We start from the raw sequence: 23747 nt of genomic DNA, 5'->3' as shown, positions 1-23747 counted from the left end.
TTATTCCTCTGATTTGAGGTAAAAATGTCCTGCTGCTTACAGGCCTTTGTCATGGATTACTTTGCAAGGGAACTCATGCTAAAATAATTTAAAAGTATGTATTAAGTCTTCAATAATCTTTTGTTTTTATTCTACTTACAGTTAACTTATTCCTCAGGTAGTTGATGTATATATTTCATTTTAATATATTATAACAAAAATATTAGTTTTTAATGTTTTAAATTAGTTTTAAATTATTTCATATGGTACTCAGACATGGAAAGAAAAATAATGGTGTCTCATGATGCCAGAAGTTTTGGAGGCCCTGCTCTAAAGCATGCGTCTGGAAATTCACTGCTGAGTCTTTGTCAAATGATTACTTGCCCTGTGAGACAGACATTGCACTCACTGTTTTATCAAGGAGACCATCTAGACAGATGGAAGTAAAAAAATCAAAAGACTTTTTATAGAACAGTGAAACTTCTTTATCTTGTCTTTTCTAAGGTCTCATGGACCCCAGGCTAGAGGTGAATTTACTATGTAGCTAAAGATGACCTTGAACTTCAGATCTTCCTGACTCTGTCTCCTGAGTGCTAGGGTCACTGGTCTCACCACTGCCGGATAACACAGTTTGAGGGGTTGAACTCAGTGTTTTGTACATGCTGGGTGAGCACTTTGTCAACTGAGCTATATCCCCATCCTTGGTCAGTAGTACTTCTGCAAAATTATGACTTTATACATTCAATGTCTTTAGTCTTCAGGGCACTAAGAAAATGAACAGCAGGAATGAACCATGGTGAGGAAAATTTATAATTATTTGCCATTTTTATTAATGCTTACTGTCATATATTTCTGTAAGGTAATAGTGACATTCCTGTCCAAATCACAATGTACATACTTTGCATTTAAATTCAAACCCACACCACAGAAGTGACTTGACATTTCTAGAACTTTCCTTTTCATATATATATATATATATATATATATATATATATATATATATATATATATATGAAAAGGAATATATATATAATGCATACTCATATATACATATATCCATACATATATGGATGTTTTGTGAAAAATAAGTTCATTCCACATATCTTATTCTATAGATTTTTAAAAACTTGTGTTGAGAAAACAAGTTTTCTGGCTTTTTTTAAAAAAAAAATCACTGTTGTGGTTTGAATGTGGAATACACTCCAAAGGCTCATGTTTTTGAAAATGTGATTGCAAGCTGGTAGCACTGTTTTGAAAGGTGGTAGACTCTTTAGGAGATAGAACCAAGCTGGAGAAAATGGGTCACTGTGGGGAGGTCTGGGGCAGGGTTAGCCTGAACCCCACTGATGTTCATTCTTTGCTTCTTGATTGTGTTAGTCATGCAATTAGCTACCTCACACTCATGCCACTATGCTTCCCTGGTTAACGGACCATATTCCCTTCAACTCTGAGCCAAAGGAAACCCTTCTCTTACGTGGCTTCTTGTCATGAATTTGGCCAACACCAAGGAAAGTAACTAATACAAGTGCTTTTTAAGCAACCTCATTGAAGTTTCATCCATGTGCTGTACACATTTTATACTTCCTTTTCTTTTAACAGAAGAACTATCTTCTTTCTTCTTTTCTTTATTCATTTTCCATACCAACCACAGATCCTCCTCTCATCCCTCCTCCTGATACCCACCCCCCCTGCCTTCCTCCCCACTTCTCCTCCCCACCTCCAACAGGGTAAGTTCTCCCATGGAGGGACATCTAAGCTTGTGCATTCAGTTGAGGCAGGACCAAGCCCCTCCTTGTTTTATCAGAGGTGAGCAAGATGTCCAACCATAGGTAATGGGATCCAGAAAGCCAGCTTATGCACCAGGGATAGATCCTGATCATACTTCCAGGACCCCTTCAAACAGACCCAGCTACACAACTGTCTCCCATATGTAGAGGGTGTAGTCTGGTCCCATGCAGGTTCCACAGCTGTTGGACTAAAGTTCATGAGTTCCTTTGAGCTTGGTTCAGTTGTCTCTGTAGATTTCCCCATTATGATCTTGACCACCCCCTCTTGCTCATATAATCCCTCTTCCCTCTCTTCATCCAGACTCCCAGAGCTCGGCCTGGTGCATGGTTGTGGATCTCTGCATCTGCTTCCACCAGTTACTGGATGAAGGGTCTATGATGATGGTTAGGGTATTCACCAATCTGATTACCAGGGTAGGCCAGTTCAGGCCCCCTCACCACTGTTGCTAGTAGTCTAATTTGGAGTCGTCCTTGTAGATTCCTGGGAATTCCCTAGCTCTAGGTTTCTCCCTTACCCCATAAAGTCTCCCTCTATCAAGATATCTCTTTCATTGCTCTCCCACTCCATGCCTCCCCCAGCTCGACCACCCTGTCCCATTATATTCTCATCCCCCATCCTCTATTGTCCCCCCATCCCAAGTTTACTCATCAGGATCTCCTCTGTTTCCCCTTCCCAATGTGATTCGTATATCCCTCTTAGTGTCTTCCTTTGTTTCCTAACTTCTCTGGAGCTGTGGGGGTATAGTCTGATTATCCATTGCTTTACATCTAGTATCCACTTATGAGTGAGTACATACTATGTTTGTCTTTCTGAGTCTGGATTACCTCACTCAGGATGATATTTTCTATTTCCATCCATTTGCCTGCAAACTTCATGATTTCATTGTTTATTACAGCCGAGTAATACTCCATTGTGTATATGTACCACATTTTCTTTATCCATTCTTTGATTGAGGGGCATCTAGGTTGTTTCCAGGTTCTGGCTATTACGAATAATGCTGCTGTGAACATAGTTGAGCAAATGTCCTTGTGGTATGCTTTAGCATCCCTTGGGTATATGCCCAAGAATGGCATTATTGGGTCTTAAGATAGATTGATTCCCAATTTTCTGAGAAGCTGCCATACTGATTTCCAAAGTAGCTGTACAAGTTTGCACTCCCACCAACAGTGGAGGAGTGTTCCCCTTGTTCACATCCTCTCCAACATAAGCTGTCATCAGTGTTTTTGATCTTAACCATTATGACAGGTGTAAGATGGTATCTCAGTGTCACTTTGATTTGCATTTCCCTGATGACTAAGGATGTTGAGCAATTCCTTAAAAGTCTTTCAGCCATTTGGGATTCTTCTGTTGAGAATCCTCTGTTTACATCTGTAGCCCATTTTTTAATTGGATTATTTGGTATTTTGATGTCTAGTTTCTTTAGTTCTTTATACATTTTGGAGATCAGCCCTCTGTTAGATATAGGGTTGATGAAGATCTTTTCCCATTCTGTAGGCTGTCATTTTGTCTTGTTTACTGTGTCCTTTGCCTTATAGAAGCTTCTCATTTTTAGGAGGTGCCATTTATTAATTGTTGCTCTCAGTGTCTATGCTACTAGTGTTATTTTTTGGAAGTGATCTCCTGTGCCAATGCTTTCTAGGGTGCTTTCTACTTTTTCTTCTGTCAGGTTCAGGGTAGCTGGATTTATGTTGAGGTCTTAGATCCACTTGGATTTGATTTTGTGAATGGTGATATGGATCTATTTACAATCTTCTACACGTTGACATCCAGTTATGCCAGCACCATTAATTGAAGATGTTTTCTTTTTTTCCATTGTACAGTTTTGGCTTTTTTTGTCAAAAAATCAAGTGTTCATAGGATGTGGATTAATGTCAGTATCTTCAGTTCGATTCCATTGGTCCACATGTTGGTTTTTATTTCAATACCAAGCTGTTATTACTACTATAGCTCTATCATAGAGTTTGAAGTTAGGGCTGATGATGCTTCCAGAAATTGCTTTATTGTAAAGGATTGTTTTAGATATCCTAGGTTTTCTGCTTTTCCATATGAAGTTGAGTACTATTCTTTTGAGGTCTGCAAAGAATTGTGTTGGGATTTTGATGGGGATTGCATTGAATCTGTAGATTGCTTTTGGTAAAATTGCCATTTTTATTATGTTGGTTCTACCTATCCATGAGCATGGGAGATCTTTCCATTTTTTGATATATTCTTCAATTTTTTTCTTCAAGGACTTAAATTTCCTGTCATATAGGTCTTTCTCTTGATTGGTTACAGTTACCCCACGGTATTTTATATTATTTGTGGCTGTTGTAAAGGGTGATGTTTCCCTGATATCTTTCTTGGCCCATTTATCATTTATGTATAGGAGGGCTACTGATTTTTTTGAGTTAATCTTGTATCCTGCCATATTACTGAAGGTGTTTATCAGTTGTAGGAGTTCCCCTGGTAGAATTTTTGGGGTCACAAAAATTGTGACCATATTTAATCTATAATGGGTGGAATGTTCTGTAGATTTCTATTAAGTCCATTTGAATCACAACGTCTGTTAGTTCCCTTATTTCTCTGTTAAGTTTCTGTCTGGCAGACCTATCCATTGGTGAGAGTGGGGAATTGAAGTCTCCCACTATTAGTGTGTGGTGTTTGATGTGCTATTTAAGCTTCAGTAATGTTTCTTTTACATACATGGGTGCCCTTGTATTTAGGGCATAAATGTTCAGAATTGAGACTTCATCTTGATGAATTTTTCCTGTGATGAATATGTAATGTCCTTCTTCATCTCTTTTGATTAATTTAATTTGAAGTCTATTTTGTTAGATATTGGATAGCTACACCATCTTGCTTCTTAAGTCCATTTGACTCAGAAGACTTTTCCCAGCCCTTTAATCTGAGGTAATGTTTGTCTTTAAAGCTGAGGTGTTATATGCAATAGAAGGATGAATTCTGTTTTTGTATCCATTCTGTTAGCCTGTGTCTAACACAGGCAAATTGAGTCCATTGATATTAAGGGATATTAATGACCAGTGATTGTTAATTCCTGTTATTTTTTGGTGGTAGTGTTGTGTTTCCTTTCTTTGAGATTTGTTGTCATAGGATTATTCATTGCCTGTGTCTTCATGGATGCATCTAAATTCCTTAGGTTGGATTTTTCCTTCTAGTGATTTCTATAGGGCTGGATTTGTGGATAGGTATTGTTTAAATCTAGTTTTATAATGGAATATTTTGTTTACTCTGTCAATTGTGAGTTTTGCTGGGTATAATAGTCTGGGCTGGCGTCCATTTTCTCTTAGTGTCTGCATAATGTCTGTCCATGACCTTCTGGCTTTCAGAGTCTCTATTGAGAAGTCAAGTGTTATTCTGATGGGTCTGCCTTTATATGTTACTTGGCACTTTTTCCTTTGTAGTTCAATATTTTTTCTTTATTCTGTATGTTCAGTGGTTTGATTAGTATGTGGCAAGGGGACTTCTTTTTTGGGTCCAGCCTATTTGGTGTTCTGTAACCTTCTTGTATCTTCATAGGTATTTTCTGCTTTAGGTTGGGAAATTTTTCTTCTATAGTTTTGTTGAATATATTTTCTGTGCCTTTGAGTTGGTATTCTTCTTCTTCTATCCCTATTATTCTTAGGTTTGGCTTTTTCATAGTGTCCCAGATTTCCTAGACATTTTATGTTATGACTTTTTGGCTTTAGTATTTTATTTGACTGACAAAACTATTTCCTCTGTTGTATCCTCCATGCCAGAAATTCTTTCTTCCATCTCTTGTATTCTGTTGGTTATGCTTGCATCTGTAGTTCCTGTTCATTTATTCAGATTTTCTATTTCCAGCATTTCCTTGGTTTGTGTCTTCTTCATTATTTCTATTTTAGTTTTCAGGTCTTGAACTATTCCCTCCATCTGCTTAATTACTTTTTCTTTTCTTTTCTTTTTCCTTTTCTTTTCTTTTCTTTTTGGCTTTCTTTAAGGGACTTATTGATTTCTTTCAATTTTTTTGTTTGCCTTTTCCTCAATTTCTTTAAGGGAATTTTTCATTTCCTCTTTAAAGACTTCTATCATCTTCTTAAGGTCATTTTTAAGGTCATTTTCTTTTGTTTATTCTATGTTGGGATGTTCAGGTCTTGCTGATGTAGAACCACTAGTTTCTGGTGGTGCCATATTGCTCTTTAAGTTGTTGAATGTATTCTTGCAATAGCATGTACCCATCTCTTCCTCCAATGGTGTCTGTGTCTCAGGGAGCTGCTCTTGGTCCAATTGGAGCTGGCAGAGTCTGTCTCAGGAGCAGCTGTGGTCTCAGCGGATGGGTGGGCTTGGGGAGTGGATTGGAGCTTGTAGGTTACAGGTTAGGAGGAGGGTTGGTGATCTGGCCTTCCTGCCTGCTGGCCTGCAACTGGGGCTATAATGAGTAGGGCTTGGGGGCACTGGTTGTACCCCTGGACCTGAAACCTAGAGGCCAACTGGAGCTGGCAGAGTTTGTGTCTCAGGGAGCAGCTGCGGTCTCAGAGGGTGGGTGGGTTTGAGGGGTGGATTGGGGCTTGTATGTTACAGGGTCCAGTGGGGGATGGTGGTTGTCGGTCTGCCTCCAGGAGTTCTGCCTGCTGGCCAGCCACTGGTTGGACTCCTGGGCCTAAAGCCTAGAGGCTGGGGTGATCAGCTAGGAGAACAAAGACTCACCTCTTGGTCCAATTGGAACTCACAGAGTCTGTGTCTCTGGGAGCAGCTGTGGTCTTGGAGGATGGGTGGGTTTGGGGGTGCATTGGGGCTTGTAAGTTACAGGATCTCAGTGGGCCATTTTACAGTTTCAAAGCATACAATTCAATGCCAGATGCAAATCTAAAATTTGTGCATGGTAAGCGTTTTTCTACCTGCTTTTAAACTTCTATGTCATAAAGTTTCTCAGTAAATAGAAGAAGCTGGTATAGTGATTTGAGAATGGAGCTGCTTAGCTTAAGAGTAACAAAATATAGGGGAGTGATTTTTCATTTACTAGATATGCCTGCTTATTTTTTATCTTTTATCATTAGCTATAACATTCAAGCTATTGACTTAGAAACATGACAGTTTTGATATCAATATTAGGGCCATCCACAGGCAGAAATGTGTTCATTAATAAAGATTGTTTCATACCAGGAGTTTGTGCGCCTCACCGTTTCTGATGTTCTGACCACTTATGTTACGATCCTCATCGGTGACTTCCTCAGAGCGTGCTTCGTGAGGTTTTGCAATTACTGCTGGTGCTGGGATTTGGAATACGGATATGTAAGTATGGTGCTGACTTCTCCTTTATCAGATTTCTCTTCTGTGAGTCATTGTTTACACACACTACACAAGTGGAAGGGTGCCTCAGAGTTACATGAGTGAGGTCACCTTGTGAGATGTCAATAAACAAAGATTCATCAATATAGTTATTTGTAATGATTCTTTCTCTGTCCTGCCAGTCAGCTCCCAAATAACGACATGGAGACTTCTTATTAATTATAAAAGCTCAGCCTATAGCTTAGGCTTGTTCCTAACTAGCTCTTATAACTTAAATTAACCCATTTATTTTAATCTATATTTTATCATGTGACATTGCCCCTCTTCCATCTTGTACCTCCTGTTTCCTCCTCATGTCTTTTGGTGTCTATTCCCACCTGGATTTCTCCTCCTCCTTTCTCTATCTGCCTGGAAGTCCCACCTATCCTCCCTCTCTAGCTATTGGCCATTTAGCTTTTTATTAAACCAATCACAGTGACACATCCTTATACAGTGTAATCAAATATTTCACAACAGTTATAATTCAGAAGAGCCCAGATTTGGGTATCATGGTTTCCAATACTGAAGTAAAGTTAGCTCTGGCTCTTGAAAGTAATGGCCCTTGAACTGTCAATTAAAATGTTGTAGGAATCCTTAGTCCCATGGTCAGTTTCCTTCCCATGAAGCAAGTTGGTACTGATACAAGATTGGTATAAACTGTGTACTCTTTATATCCCTGTGAATTTTGCTGTAGGACTGGATAATTATCACGCACCAGTTACTATGTAGTACACGAGGGGATGAAAGGACTCAGTGAATATGGCTTTTGCTTTATGAGGCTCACAGACTAACAGGAGCCTGACAGAGACAACAGTGGGGGACTATGGAGATTTAAGGAAGACCTAGTTTGCTGACAGGGCTTTGATTAAATGGAGCTCAGGGGCAGCCTGCAACAATTGCAGAGACTTCTCTGAATCTCTCTGGTGTTGACTTTATCACCAGCTTTTCCTCTATGCCCAACTTAAAATCTTCCTCAATCTTCAGGGAAGTGCAGAGCATACATGGTTCTTGGTCTAACATGTCAACAGGTCTCTGTTGCCCTCTTGTATAAGTAAAACTGGTTTTGGTTAATCTTTAGAGATAGGAGTCACAGAAGTGATGGTACCCCTGTGTTTAAGCCCTCCATGGCTTCGTGAGCACCCCTAATGTGCCCCAGAGACCTTTGCAGGGCGCTCTCTTAAACACTTTGCTTCTTTTCTTTCTGTCTTAGCCTAGTTGCTGTATTCTAATTTTCACAAATATGGACTTTTAAAATTTTCAGTCACAAAAGGATTTTTTCATTTGCACTTACTATTTCTCCCTCAAAGGGATGCTGCTACCCTAGAACTGGGCATGAGCACTTCCTTCTTGTCACTAAGCATCCCTTCAGCATGTCACCTCCTCAGAGTTCTTCTCTGACCACCATTTAAACATAGCCCATCTAATGCTATGGCAGCTTACAGTTTGGTTTTATGAACAAGATGTACAACTACTTGACATTTCTTTGTAAACTGCCTATTATTCATCTTCTTCTACAGTGAGGCATCTATGAAAAAACAAATGTCTGTTGTTTGAGCCAGGCTAGCCACATGGCAAATGCTCTCTGTTGACTGTGTGGTTGAACTTGTACCACCACATCATGCTACCACCAGGGCAGCAGTAGCAGCTGGAAGAACTTGTCCTCTTTGTCGGCTGGTTCTACATTATTCTGGTTGTGTGTTCTAAGACAGCAATGTTTCTCTTCCCACCAGTGAAGAAATATTCTGCTAGGTGATCTCACTTCCACCTCATGTTTTCTTGTATATAGACGAAGCCCACATTTAAGATTCTGGGCTACATCTTTTGGCTATCTGACTTTGAGACAGTACCTTTTATTAGATCATCTCTGTCACCATCACTTAAGGTGCCCCCTTGGATGAGGCAAATGCAGTTAGGTAATGTCCTCTGGTACACAGCTGTGAGGTAATGCAGCAGATCCCGGATGTCCCTGTGCAGCTTTCCTATTGCTTGCTATGAGGTATTCGTCTGGCTTGGATTCATTTCTATTTTACATGCCTGATTCAGCTCTTCTGAGGCAGACATAAAAATTGCCATCTCTTTCTTAGATCATGGCTTGTCTTTTGTTTGCCTTTTATCCCTAGCTGCTTTCTTCTTAAGTGGTAGAAAAGTTGACTATGAATATGAAGTCAATATAGCATGACCTGGATGCATAAAAGCTGTAATTAAATGACTGTAATTTATTATTTATTGAGTGCTGACAGAGCTCTTGGGTTAGTACAAAGTGCAGGAAACAAGTTTCTGTTTTTAAGTCATAAAGAAAGAATTTTCTCTCATTTTACCTTTGGAAGGTTCTTTGAAGGAAAACTCAGAATCAAAACAAGTTATAAAATGTTAATGTTGGATGATGTGTTTTTTTGTGGATCATATCATCCTGCCAATTGTCTGACTAACTTCCTTGGAAGCCTGCTGGTACTGGCCACTATGAGCAAACTCATACAAGGTGCTGAGGAGCATAGAGATGAGGAAGCTGGAGCCCAGAGAGGATGCAACTTAGACCTGAAGTCTTGATTTTAATTTGCCTGCCCAGTGTTTGGACATTTTTAATGAGCTAATACTTTTAAAACTTGGAACTTCTACATAATACATTTTCTTTGTTGACATGTTAGAAAAGCTGGTCCTATTAGACTCGTATTCCCAATCGGGAAGACATATGCAGAAACTCCCACCTTCAACCATTAGCATATTCATCCTTCAATTCTTCAAACACCACTACCCTTACACTTTGCAAACTGTAAGAATCAAGAAGGGCACACAAGGTAAAAAACAAAGGACAGATCAATTGTTCTCAGACATTGGTGTGTATGTGTGGGATGACAGAAAATGAGAGAGGTGGGTATACTTGGAGAAGGAGACGTTTGAGTAGATCTTATGGGATGAATGGGATTCCGAGAGGCGAAGAAGACATTCCCTGAAGGGACAGATGACACAGGACCCCAGAGACGAACCCTGCGGTGTTTCTGTGCTCTTGCTTTAGATTTGATAATTGCCGATGTTTGTCCATGAAGGGAAGAAAAACTTGATGAGGTGAGGAGAGATTACCAAGTGTCTTCAGAAATTGAGAGAAAATATGGCCATTTCTGTCACAAAAATTATTTCTTTGTTTCTCAGAATTTCAAAATATCATGCGATTTTTGTAGAAAAATAAGAAAATACAATGAAGTTAAATATAAAAATTACAGATAATCCTACCACTAGTGAGAACATTTAATACCTGAATCAAATAATATTTATATATATATATATAATGTATTTATGTCTCATTATAGATTAAATATGTATATATATGTATATATACATGTGTGTCCATATATGTCTATTTTGGGGCACCTGACTGGCTATGTCACCACATCTTCATGTTACTGCTAGATTATAGCATGCTATTTATTTGTAGCTGAGGAATGAGCCAAGGCCTTGATCATGGTAGCTTGTTCTTTACCACTAAGCCAAAACCTTAGTCCTTTATAATATAAACTTATTTATTTTTATTAACATAGATTAATTGTACAAAAAATCAGATTTGCTATGATATTTAAACATAGCATATGATATACTTTTATCATAGTCACCGTTTGTTTATTCTCCCCCATTTCCCCCTTCAATACCCTTGAATGTCCAAATTTTAATTTCATGTCCATTTGAGGCTCCCCTACATTCCATAATGATAGAAAACATTCAATCCCTATTTTTATGATTCTAGTTTATTTTTATCATGATGATCTGCCTTTCATCAATTTTTCCACAAATGAGATAATTTTGTTCTTTTAAAATATGATATAAATTTTAATAGTTTTATGATAGTCTATATCTAGATTTAGAAAAATTTACAGTAGTTTATTGCTGTATCTATATTTGTTAAAACACTGTAATGATGGCATTTAATTATATTGATGTAGGTAAACATGATCATATATACATCATAGTGGTGTCCACAACTTTGTTCCTTACAACATATTTTCCTAAACTGATTTACTTGGTTAGACAAAGGGTTCCTTTTCTCTCTTTTGTTCTCTTTTATTTATTTTTGTTGTTGCTTACCAGTTCAATGAATGTCTTAACCTAACATTTAATTTACACTGACAACAGGCTTTGTGTTTATCAACAGAAAGAGTCTGAGTACCTGAAAAGATGTAGGACTGTATGACAGCATGTGTGAACAAATCCACCGTCTTCTTCATACTTGTGTTTTTAAGGGGAATCTTTGCTACATTAATACAAATTAAAACCATGAGAGATTTCCTTGAGATCTGATAAAGAGGCTCAACATTATTCATAAGCATGCACGATAGTCAGACCATCTGAGTGGAGCCCCGATTATCTGGCCTTCTGTAACATTCCATTTTTATTTAGTACTTACTATATATCAGAAGTGTTACAAGTAATTTAGAAATGTGTAAATTATTTTTCATTCCATGTAAAGAAACCAGCAATGCTGTATGTATTATTCCCACTCCATAATAAACTAAGGCCTAGAGAATGTTTAATCAATGACTTATAGCCAGTTAGAAGTAGAGTTACAACTAGAACCCCTGTCTAATTTACTTCAAAGTCATTAACCACATTTATACCATATAGAATGTTTACTGTAGCCCAGGATATCTAATTACTCTTCCAAAGAATGAATGCAATATATGGCTTCTTAAATTTCCAATGCTCCCTGGAATCAAGACATTATATTCAGTAGAATAGAGTAAACATGAATGAGTAAATGGTAGAAGATAGAATATGCTCCCTAGGTAAATATGAGATTGCCATCAGGAAGACAGCATGGTACAGAGTCAGGAAGAAGATTTGGGCATACCTTGATGGAGGAAGAATGAATGTGGAAACCTGTAGACAGGGTTTATTTGATGGTGCACTCCAGTATGTGGATGGAGTCAATCTGCAGCTAGCAGAATTCTACTTCTCATCTAGGTTGAAGGGCAAAGTCTCGAGGGCTGAATCACCCTGGTAGATGAAGCTAAAGCTTATCCTAGATCTATGGTTCTCAAATTCATCATCCATCAGAGTCCACAGAGGGCCTAGGAGAATTTAGCAGTTCTGTTCAGTAGCTCTGGGGCAGGGTCCAAAAATTAACTTTTCTTGTCAGCTCCTTGGTGATGCTGTGACTCCAGTTTGGAGACCACACACAAGTACCACTGCTCTGGAGTCACAACTCAGGCTAGCCTGCAGCACCGAGTGGAATGGTATACCTGTGGGAATTAGGAATTATGTGAAAATGGTCTGGCAGGTCATTGCAGAATAAATTGACTTTGAGGTCCTGATTGCATTTCATAACATCTGTATGGTGGCATTCTGCTCCAGATAACTCAGTTTACAGGAACACAGTGGATTTCCCCAGGCTTTTTGTCCAGTGAGCCATATGTCTTCCCTGGGTAGATGCCTGATTCTAGACCACTGTAAAGTCCCCAGATTAAAAAACCTGTCTTCCATCCCTCGGTTATTATCCTCTAACCAAACACCAATGAACCATTCTGTTACTGGCAGTGTAGGCTGGGAGAGTGGCCATGGGTGAACTTCCTACATCACTCTCATTACATTACCTCAGGTTTGCCGTAAACAATGCTGATTTCTCCCTTTCTTGTGCACTAACTTTTAATACATTATTTTTTCCCATTTCAGAGGCAATTAAACAAATATATTGCAAATTAATTTATATTTGGCGAAGTATTTTCTTTATACTTTAAATATAATATAATCTTATGTTTTCAAAAAGCTTCCCTCTAAAAGAATGATCACTGAATCATACATTTCTACATAGTTTCTTGTATTCCCATAAATGTGTCATTTTTAAAGTGGGGTGTTATGTGCTTACTACATGACATATTGAATTTTATTTTTAAAGTGTTTCCAGAGAAGCAATTTTTTAAATAACCAGGCTTAGTTTTAATAAATATCAGATTTTAGGTTATGAAAGGATTTCAGAAAATTTCTAGTCAGGAATTGGTGGCTGTTCCCTGAAAAGGGATGGGCAATGTTTTCGACTTTGTGACTGATGCACTCTCTGCTTCAGCCAAAAAGCTGTGTTTTACTCTAAATCTGTGAGAGACGATGCATGAAGAGTAGTTGCAGCTTTATTCTAATAAAAAATCACTTACAAAAGCAGATGGCCATACGTCTTCAGTTTATGGGCTGTAATGCGCTGACTCCGGGTCTATTTTATTTCATTGATTTATCTGTGCGGAAACTGGGTCCTCAAGAGATGAATGACTGGCCCACCTCACATACTCAGGAAACATTGGGGCAAATGTAAATCCAAGTTAAGTGTCTAAACAGAAGACGACAGGGCACAGAGGACACCCTTGCAGCCTCGCTGCTTCCTGTCAGTTTAGAAAAACAACACCTTACCCCTTTAGTTACTTTCGTTGTGTTGGGGAGGCCAGGGGATTCCCAGTATGTTCCGTGTGTTTAAGATTTATAAATTTTTTTATGTGCACGTGTGAGTATCTACTTGTTTGAATGTGCAGTACATGTGTATTCGTACCCACAGAAGCCAGAAAAGGTGTTGGATCTCGTAGAACCGCAGTTACAGGTGCTTGTGAGGTTTCCCATGTGGGTGCTGGGAGCTGAACTGAGGTCCTTTGCAGCACGTGCTCTTCACCATCACCGAGCTGTCTCTCCAGCTCCTCCTTTGTGCTCTTCTAGTCACCTAGCTAGGTGTCAAATAGCTCATTTTAAATGGCTTTGTGGGAGAGTAAAAAGACAAGCACTTAAAGGGGTCAACTTGTTACATGTCCCATACTTGGCTAAATCCTGCTACCAAAAGAGACCACAGTTGAAGGTTTGATTCTTGAAGTGACAGCAAGAAGCTGTTCTAGGCCACAGATGGTGCAGACCACCCAATTGAGCAGTTTTCAAATGTATTTTGGAATCACACAGCCTCTGGGTAAAAATCAAGCTCCAGGCGAAAAGCTTAGACAGTATAGATCAAAGCACTCCAGTGAATGGAGAGATCTGAAGCTTGTATTGTCCAGGGAGAGGTATTTCTTGATTTCTCCCCCTGCCTTCCTTTCTCCCTTCCTTCCCTCCCTCCCCCTGTCTTGCCTTCCTGCCTTCCTTCCCTCTGTTCATCTTTCTTCTGTCCTTCCTTCTATCTCTCTTTTTTTCTATTTTCTTTTTTCTCTCTTTCTCTCCTTTTTCTATTTTCTTTTCTCTCTTTTTTCTTTTTTCTATTCTCTCTCCTCTCTCTCTCTCTCTCTCTCTCTCTCTCTCTCTCTCTCTCTCTCTCTCTCTCTCTCTCTCTCTCTCTCTCTCTCTCCTTTTTCATCTATCTGTACAGGGTCTTACATATCCAAAGCTGGCCTCTGACTTGCTGTGTAGCTGAGAATGATCTTGAACTTCTGATCCTCCTGCCTCTGCCTCCCAAATCTCAGATTGCAGGCATGCACACCATGCCCATTTTATCCTGGGGCTAGGGTACACAGGTGGGGTTTTGTGCATGTCAGGTAAGTGTTCTATCAGCTAAGTTACAGCTCTACTCCCATAGACTTCTGAGGTGAAGGACTCTTTTTATTGTTGATTTTAGAATACAAGCTTTAGGCTAAACCTTTCGTATCCTGTGATCATTATGCTCCCAAAAGAACTTCAGACTAAATACTTTACATGTATCCTCTAGCACTGTCTTGAATAAATTTATATTGAAATTATCCAGGTCATCTTTGTCCTTATTGAACACACAGGGCTGTTCTTCACTATATCTCATCTTACCATTTTATCTTATTTAACCATTATTATTCTGTCACATTTGCTGCTTGTGCCGTGGATTTGTTTCAAGGTAGACTGTCCATGTTTTTAAGTTGTGAAGGAAAAATAGAATTGTTTTTGGGAAAAGTAATATAAATGAGGCTTGGATTTGTAAGAGTTTTGACAAGAGGCCTTGACGGGGATAGCTTTGTTGAGCATTCATATCAGAGACCTATTATATCTTCTTACATGTACCTTCTGATATTATTTAAGTTAGTTCTTTGCCAATTTCAGATGTGTATATAATGCATTCTGGTTATTCTCTCCTTCCACCCTTTTATTTACATATTGCCTCTGACTTGTCATGCATAAAAAAAATTGAGATACTTTCTGGTCACTGTGGTATGTTTATGTATATGTGCCCATATATATCTATGTATATATGTGTACATGTATGTGTATGTATATGCACATGTGTATGTATGTATATATATGTATGAGTATGCATGTATTTGTGTATGAATGTGTGCATGCCAATATATGTGTATATTTATATGTATGTGTAATGTATATATGCATATGTATGTATGTATGCATATGTTGAGGGATAGAGTTGTTATTGGGGCTGAAGAGAGTAGGATCTGCACTGTTGTTAGGAACCTGCCACACTCTGTGTTTCTCTCATGCACTCTTCCTAGCCCTCTTAATTCCTATGCTCAATTTGTTACTCTACCCTGAATTCTCTATCTCAAATGAAGAAGGAGCCAATTGTATTGACCATGCTAATTAGTATGAAGTCCATTGATTTAGAAGCTTTCCTAATAGGGCAGCTCATGTACTACCAGGAAGCCTTTGGCTGGGTTGCCCTTGGACAGGTATACTACTGGGTGGCCTTAAAGCAAGAGCAGCTTGGAGCTGCTGCCCTGAGCTGGACAGGGTTGTTTATGACATGACAACTGGGCATTCAGTTAAGTATTTTCTATATTTTGTTGTATTTTTCTTTCTATATTTACTTTATTGTAAAGTTAATTCACATTTTTGTTGAAAAATGTTAAATATATAAATCTCTGTGTCACTCCATTTGCTGATGACTTACTGGTCTTTTTTTCTACTTACAGTTCCACACAGGATTTCTTAAAGAATAATACATGAATATACTAAACAGTAGACCAATATATTTTTGTTTAATATTAGATCACAGTTTTCACTGATATAATAGCCTTCCAGACTGGCCAAATTATCAGCAACAACATATCATGGTACAAGTATATTGTATGTATCTAATGCTAGTCACATAAATGGTTCCATCACTCCTCATTAAAATTTATCAGCATTTCAGATAACATTGTTAAGACAAATTCCTACAAGTAGACTAACCAGATCAGAGAAAGTGGGATTGTGAAAGCCTTTAAAATGTATTGTTAAGCTGTTTCTAATGATTAGGATTCAGCTTTTACTTTCGTCATTCAGGTAGAAGACAGTGAGTGATCTGTCATACTGTCTTTTGGGGATGTCACACACATACCATGGGCACATGTGTAGAGGTCAGAGAACAGGTTAAGGGATTTTTGTTATTGTTGCTGTTTTTTTCTCTTTCTACCCTGTGGGCCTCAAGATTGAATGCAAGTTGTCATGCTTGGCAGCAAGCACCTTCACCAACGAAGCCATTTTGCCAGCCCTATGACTGGCTTTGAAAATGAGTGTTTGTATATTAAAAAGCATTACATCCTTCTTGTTCTATGTATTCTAGTTATTATTCTGCTACTGTTGTTGCAGGGGAGTAGCGGGCTTAGGTATTTTGATGTAAAGCCACTTGCTGATTGCTTTCAGTTTGAAATGCTAACTAAGCATATGTGTGTTTTCTTTAGCCTTCATACACAGAATTTGACATCAGTGGCAATGTCCTCGCTCTGATCTTCAACCAAGGCATGATCTGGTATGTCAGCTGGTGGATATTTAAGCACATAGGGAAAGTATCCAAGGTCATTGCTGTAGAAGGAATTGAAGCTAGGTGTAGAGAAGACCCCATTCTGTGGATTCTAGCTCTTTATTTTCCTAGGTAGAGATGGATGGTGTGGAAAGCTTAATTTTTCCATATTTTAAATCATCAGCCTGTTTGGCAGAGTTCTCTTTCAATAAAAATTGGGAGTCTGTGCTCTTTCTGCTGGACTGATTTGAAGATTCTCTTCTTACATCCCGTCACACCAGGACTGAACAGGAAACTGTCACTCATCAATGGTCAATCACATTAGCTCCTGTAAGGAATGAGCTATGTTGCTGTATCTGACTTTTGGAAAAAAAAAACTGATAACATTTTCTTGTCACTATTAAACACACTAAAAGCATATTTGATAACTTAAAAAAAAATCTTACCAAATCCAGCAGCTTCTAGATCTAGATATAACATTATTTTAGGAAGTTCAAGTTAAAAATAAGATCTTCACTTCGTAATGTGTTGAACAGGGCCATTTGCACAAGGGAATTTTTATTTTGATGTGAGAAGATTGTCATATCTTCTATTAAGTGGAGGCATTTTCACTCTAAATTCTGACAGGTTATGATAAGTTGATAGAGTGAAAGCCAGTTTTGAGTTTTAAAAATTGAATCACAGCATGCAATTCATCTGGGGATGATGTGTCTTAGAATCTGTCATTCTCTGCTGAGCATCCCAACCCACAGGCAGTTACAGTTAAGCTATTTTGTCTTCCTAGGGACATGTGCTGAAGGCAGCATTGTACTAACTACACCACCGTCCTATCACACGGGCCAGGATAGCTTCAGCTGGTGTTTCTTTTTTAAATTAGCTTCATATATCATTCAAATCTGTCAATCAGAATCATTAGACCCAATGAATGTTGATAGAGCCTGGAGCCCTCTGCAAACAGGAAAACCATTTTGCTTCAGTAAAGTAAGGGTCACTCCCAAGCTTCCATCATTCCTCCAATGGGACCTGTAGAATTTCTGCCTCCACAGGTGAACCAGTATGAATAATACAAAATATACAAATATTTTTCTTGGCTGTCAGGTCAGACATGGTTAAGAATGTAATTCCTGTCCCTCCCTTACTTTCTGTGTTTTGAAAATATGGCTCCTGTGTCCGGAGAGTCGCTAAGGAGTACAACACATCCTTTGTCTCCGTGTAGGGAAGAATGACAAGGGGGACTTACCTGAGTACTCATAGGCTCAGCAGGGTGAGGGAGCAGCTCCTATGGGTTCTGATCTTTTTCACCTCCCAGAGGAGAAGCATCTTCACCTTTGCCCCCTCATTTTCTCAGGTGTTCAGGGTGGAGTAATTTATGTGATACATGTATGGCTCTGCAGCAGCAAGACAGGCCAAATAAAAATGCTTCCCTTTGCTTTTATCATCTTAGAAGAAAGTCATTTGATGAAGCTAAGATGGTGTAATGATGTTTTTAGCTGACAGATGATGGCATTAGGTCTGGGTAAGGGACTTAGTGGGATGAGCTGATTATAAGTCACAAACCAAGATGAGGGGACCATTAAGACTGAGGCATTATTGTGCCAGGACTTGCTTTTCTAGGTTATGCCTGTCAAATCATGTGCTCATCATGTCCATGTTTCTTTTGAAATTATTGTATAACTATTGTATTAGTCAGAGTTCTCTAAGGAACAGAACTAATAGAATGAAATACACATATATGTGATTTTTAGAGTGGCTTACAGGCTGTGGTCGGAGTAGTCCAGCAACAGGTGTCTCTTGACAGAAAGGCCAAAGATCTAGTGAGAGTTCAGGCCATGAGACTGGATGCCTTAGCAGTCCCAATCTGGTGCTGGAGTCTCAGCGAGGTCCTATACAGTTGGAAGTTTTCAGTTAATATTGGAATTCCAAAGAAGTAGGTTCTAACACCAGGGAAAGATACCTCAGCATGGATGAACTTGCCAGTGAGAGTGAGGGCAAGCAGACAGAAAGCACAGCTTCCTTCTATGTTCTTTTCATATGGGCTGCCACCAGAAGGTGTGGCCCAGATTTGAGGCGGATCTTCTGATTTCAAATGATGCAGGTTTACCCTGGGTCTTCCAGCTCAAATAATCCAACTAAGAAAAATCTTTCACAGGTATGCCAAGTTGCTTGGGTCTTGGTTACTTCCAAATGTAGTCAAGTTGGCAATCAAGAGTATTCATCAGAAGTCCACTTCTTGTCAAATTGACACACAATCATATCTCCTTACATTGTGCTTAACTTCCAAATGAAAACAATAATCAAGTCATAATTATGCCTAACATAACTATCCCACATTCCACCACAAATGGATTATAGGGAAAGAGGCAAGATTCTATGATGGACATTCCTCTAGTCTTATAAGTCATTTACATATAACCTGTGTATACATGTATACACACACACAAAGGTAGGTAGTTTTAGGAAAACTTAGATTTTTTGAATTGTGTGCAAATTTTTGTCGTGGACTTGGATTGTACATAAATGAAACAAAACACCTCACATTTTCACAACTTAGAAAAATAAAATATCTGGTATGGGCTGAGGGAGCACTCTGATCCCCTGCTTATCCTTACTTTAGAGATGTTTACTGATGGAATAGCCTCTACCTGGAACATTGCTCTCAGGGCAGGTGGAAGAGAAGAACACACAACCACATAGGACTGATAAAGTTTTCACCCAGCACTGAGGTATCTTATAAGTAATCATCTTTTATCGGTCCTAACAAGTCACATACACAACCCTGAGTTTTAGAACAAGGTGGACCTGATCAGCCCTGGGTGCTAAGCTTTGTAATTCTAATTAACTGGGACAATTGGTAACTTATTCTTTTTTGAGTGCCAACTTCTCTCTTGCTAGTTATACAGTGATGTGTTCAAAGGTACACAGTGATGTTTTAAAATCTATCTTCCCATTAAAAAATAACTTTTTACAAAGTTTGCAGTCAGTTCATTGTGACATCATTTGGATTTGTTGCTTGGCATCTTACAAACAAGATAATTGAAATTGTGGTAAGCTTTCACTTTTCAAAGGAAAGCATTAACTTTAGGATGGTTTAAGTGCAATAAGATAACTTCTTTTTCCTACTTAAAAATGTCTCTTTAGAATACAGAATTGTCATTGACTTAGTTTCTTAGTTTTTCTCCCTGTTGTGATTAAAATACCCTGACAAAAGAAATTTACAGAACCAGTGACTTATTATAGCTCACAATTCCATGTGACAGCCCATCATATCAGGGATGTCAAGGTAGCAGGAACCCTGAAAAAGCTCGTCATATTCCATCTATAATATAAAGCAGAGAACAGTGAATGAATACATAAATACATGTGCTCATCTTACTTTATTTCAAGATTCCTTCCCTAGGGAATGGTGCCACCCAGAGTGGGCAGGTCTTTCTAAATTAATAAATGTAATCAAGATAATTCTCCACAGACATACCAGTTAACCTGATCTGAACAATCCCTTGTGATAATATTTTGTTTGTGATCTCACAGATAAAGCTTTCCTGAAGATCAGAGGGCAAAGGCAGCCACTAGTTAGCCATAAAGGCCAGGTAGTGGTGGCACACATCTTTAATTCCAGCACTCAGGAGGGAGAGGCAGACGGATCTCCATGAGTTTAAGGCCACCTTGAGCTACACAAGATTGATCCAGTCTAAAAGAGAAAGAGAGCCAGGCAGTGGTGGCACACACCTTTGATTCCAGCATTTAAGGTCTTGTGCCTTTAATCCAAGCACTAGGGAGGTGGAGACAGGAAGTGATATTGACATATGACTGGACAGAGAGCAGAATATAAGGCAGGAGGAGAAAGGACCTCAGGGCTCTTTTTGGCTGAGGATTTCATACAAGGAAGAACTAGTGGCTGGCTGCTCTGCTTCTCTGATTTTTCAACAAGCTTTATTTGTTAGATCATACACAAAATATCACCACAATCCCTCATTGACATTCTTTCCCCAGCTGATACTAGCTTGTGTCAGGTTGACAATGGAAAGATATCACACTTAGTTAAACAGCTATGATGTGCACTAAGGAAGTACAAACTTAAAATTTCTAATGGCCTTATTATGGTTGGGACAATTAAACAATAGGGCTCCCCTCTATGTATAAAATAAGTACAGAGTTCTTTTTGGTTTTAAACTGATATATTGAAACTCACATTACTGTGCAAATGAGCTTTCTCCTCAAACTAAACTGAAATTATTTTTTTCTGAAATGACCAACTAAGACATCAAGCAAAAATAACATTACCTAAGCAGTTTCAGTTCAAAATAATATTTTACAGAACTTTTTAAAAGTCAGACACACAAATGAGTGTATTCTCTAGATTAATAACAACTAAATTTAAATGGATTTCAATGAATGCATTATAATGTTAGATATCAATATCTCTTCCATAAGCTCTAAAGCAACATAGTTACTATGAAGATAAAATAGCATTAGAATACATTTTCTCATTCACTAGCAGCAATTATCTGCAGAAAAAGTGACTAACCTAAATGTACAGTTTATTTGAACAGAATGGGAGCCCTTAAAGGTCTCTCATTTGAAAAGTTCTATTTTGAAATATGCTAGTCAGTGATAGGAATATTGGAGAGAATTGAGTTTACTAACAGCAGAAGAAATAAGGAAGCAAAAGAATTGTAACATTTGTTTACTCTTGGTTTTTGCATTTGCTAATGAAACAGATTTAGTTTATGACAATTTCTATGGGATAATTACATAAAATACTCCCAGAAAGGGGAAATGGTAAAACATATTTAGAAGGTGGGAGTAGGGTTGTCAGGACTATTTATAGACAAAGCCTTTATGATTGTGTCTAGCAACATGTTTTTTGATTTTGGTAAGAGGAGCAATGTAAAATGAGCAGATTGTGTGCAATTTGGTGATGGACTTGAAATTGAGCAGTGTTCTGATTCTTTTCTAGGATGGGCTCCTTCTTTGCCCCTAGCCTTCCAGGCATCAACATCCTCCGACTCCACACATCCATGTATTTCCAGTGCTGGGCTGTGATGTGCTGCAATGTCCCAGAGGCCAGAGTCTTTAAAGCTTCCAGATCAAACAACTTCTACCTTGGCATGCTGCTGCTCATCCTCTTCCTGTCCACCATGCCCGTCCTGTACATGATCGTCTCCCTTCCACCATCTTTTGATTGTGGGCCCTTCAGGTCTCTCGTAGTTCTGATTTGACTTGAGCATAGTATTCATTTGGGTTTGAAGTGGGAATGGCTATTCATTGTACAGGCTTTTCAAACATGACACTTGTCATTGGTCGAAAAGAGATTCTTTGGTACTCATGTCATCATGTGACATGGAACATCTCAGGCAATTTCCATCTATTGTCTCACTTGAGAGTCATAAAGGGAAAATATTCTGTAAGGATACAATATAGATACTGAGTCCTGCTGTTTCCATATTGGGGAGAGCCAAGAGCAATACTTGACTATACTAGTCTAGACATGGTTATTTGCCTGCTGTTATAACATCATCCTATCCACACATGAATATGGTTAGATTTCATGTGGACCTTAAGAAAATAGATTTCCCACCTATTAAATAATAAGTGGAATCATTATTAAATAATGATGCACGTTGAAAGAGAGTTTTATACATTGTGATCTAAAAGGACTCCATGAATTGAAAATTGGAATGCTCCTTAGTTCCACATCTGGTTTCTACCTATGGGTTACTCAATAAGTAAGCAAAATTCAGGAATTAGCTTTGCTTCCTTCAAAGCTGCTCATGAGCCTATCATGAGTCCTCCAGTTACCTCTACAGGTTGTTACTAGTCAGCATGCATTTGATGTGAAGAGACGGTGAAGGCAGGAAGCCTTCTAAATGCCAGATGCAATGCTCTAATGGTCAAATAGAATTTTCCCTTTGTGCTGTCACACTCAAGAGATTTCTCGTCGGAAGGTTTTTTTGCCTAAGACTAAGTATAAAAGGGGCATGTTTTCACACCAATAATTGCCTCAGTTATTGTTCTGACAATAGTTCAGAATTAACTGGTGTTTATCAGACTCAGGAAACTGAAACTGATAAGCCTTGCACATCTGTCTCTTTCTCTATGTGTCTGCTTGTACACTGTGTGTGCCTGTGCAAGCATACATATGCTCACATATCTGTTGGCAAGTAGGCTGAAATAAATAATGCAGACAGTGACATCTGGAGACTAAATAGGAAATTGCAGTCTTGAAGCTGACATCTTAATCTGAAAGCAAAATTCAAACAATAAGCCCTTGAAAAGCCTTCCATTAACTGGAACTTACCCATGTGATTTTATATCTAAGGTATACTTTAAAGATGTTTTTACCTTGTACTAGGAAGTTGATCTTCCTCCTCCCCAGCAAAACACTGGAAAGAACCTTTGCTCTTTTATGCAAAGTGAGGGGAATGTAAATGCTAAGCTGGGTCATGACACAGTTGGATTCAGACTTGAATTATTGGGCAGAAACATGCAATGATTGTACAATTTTAGCTTCTTAAGTTGCATTCCCTCTGGCTTTCTGGCTTCCTGGGTTCCTCAGCAATACCAACTTAACACTGATTTTTACCGGGAAACAAAAGATGGCAAGAATGGCATAGTATGTGACTATTACCATGAATTTCTGGCTGGCACATTTAGATGAAATGGCTATGAATATCATTATTCTGAGATCAGAAAGTACTGCATGTTTGCAGTGGAGTATCAGAAAGTGGTATGTTGTTTCCCATTAGTTTCCTGCAGCTTCCTTCTTTTGGAGCACACCGATGCTTAACCCTTGCCCCCACACAAACCCCTGGGCCTGCCTCCCCAGCACTCACTCCAAGGTTCAGAAAGGCTATTGTGTTCTAGAATGAGGCCAGGAATCACATTTCCTATGGTTTGCTACCCTTAGGAACTGGGTGTTGAGGTGTTACCCTCCTGCTGAGGGAAGGCTTTTAGACCACATCTGGTGCCTGGTTGGGCAGCAAACCAGCAACCGTGAATCTGAAAGAGGTTAATATGAAACTAGAATTTTGTCCTCAGTTTTGAATTT

General features: G+C 38.7%; 1 protein-coding gene across 1 annotated transcript in view; it reads left to right on the top strand.

The window, feature by feature from the left end:
- Nucleotides 1-23747, top strand: part of Tmc1 (transmembrane channel like 1) — a 122563-nt gene that overhangs the window by 86428 nt on the left and 12388 nt on the right. Inside the window, exons 13-15 of the mRNA XM_006985409.4 lie at nt 6889-7017; nt 16641-16708; nt 21657-21896. Of these exons, the coding sequence (XP_006985471.2) occupies nt 6889-7017; nt 16641-16708; nt 21657-21896 (437 nt within the window). The remainder of the gene's footprint in view (nt 1-6888; nt 7018-16640; nt 16709-21656; nt 21897-23747) is intronic.

Source organism: Peromyscus maniculatus, chromosome 1, assembly GCF_049852395.1.
Source record: "Peromyscus maniculatus bairdii isolate BWxNUB_F1_BW_parent chromosome 1, HU_Pman_BW_mat_3.1, whole genome shotgun sequence".
Taxonomy (NCBI): domain Eukaryota; kingdom Metazoa; phylum Chordata; class Mammalia; order Rodentia; family Cricetidae; genus Peromyscus; species Peromyscus maniculatus.
Note: the sequence above shows the minus strand (reverse complement) of the source record. Positions and strands in the feature narration are given on the sequence as shown.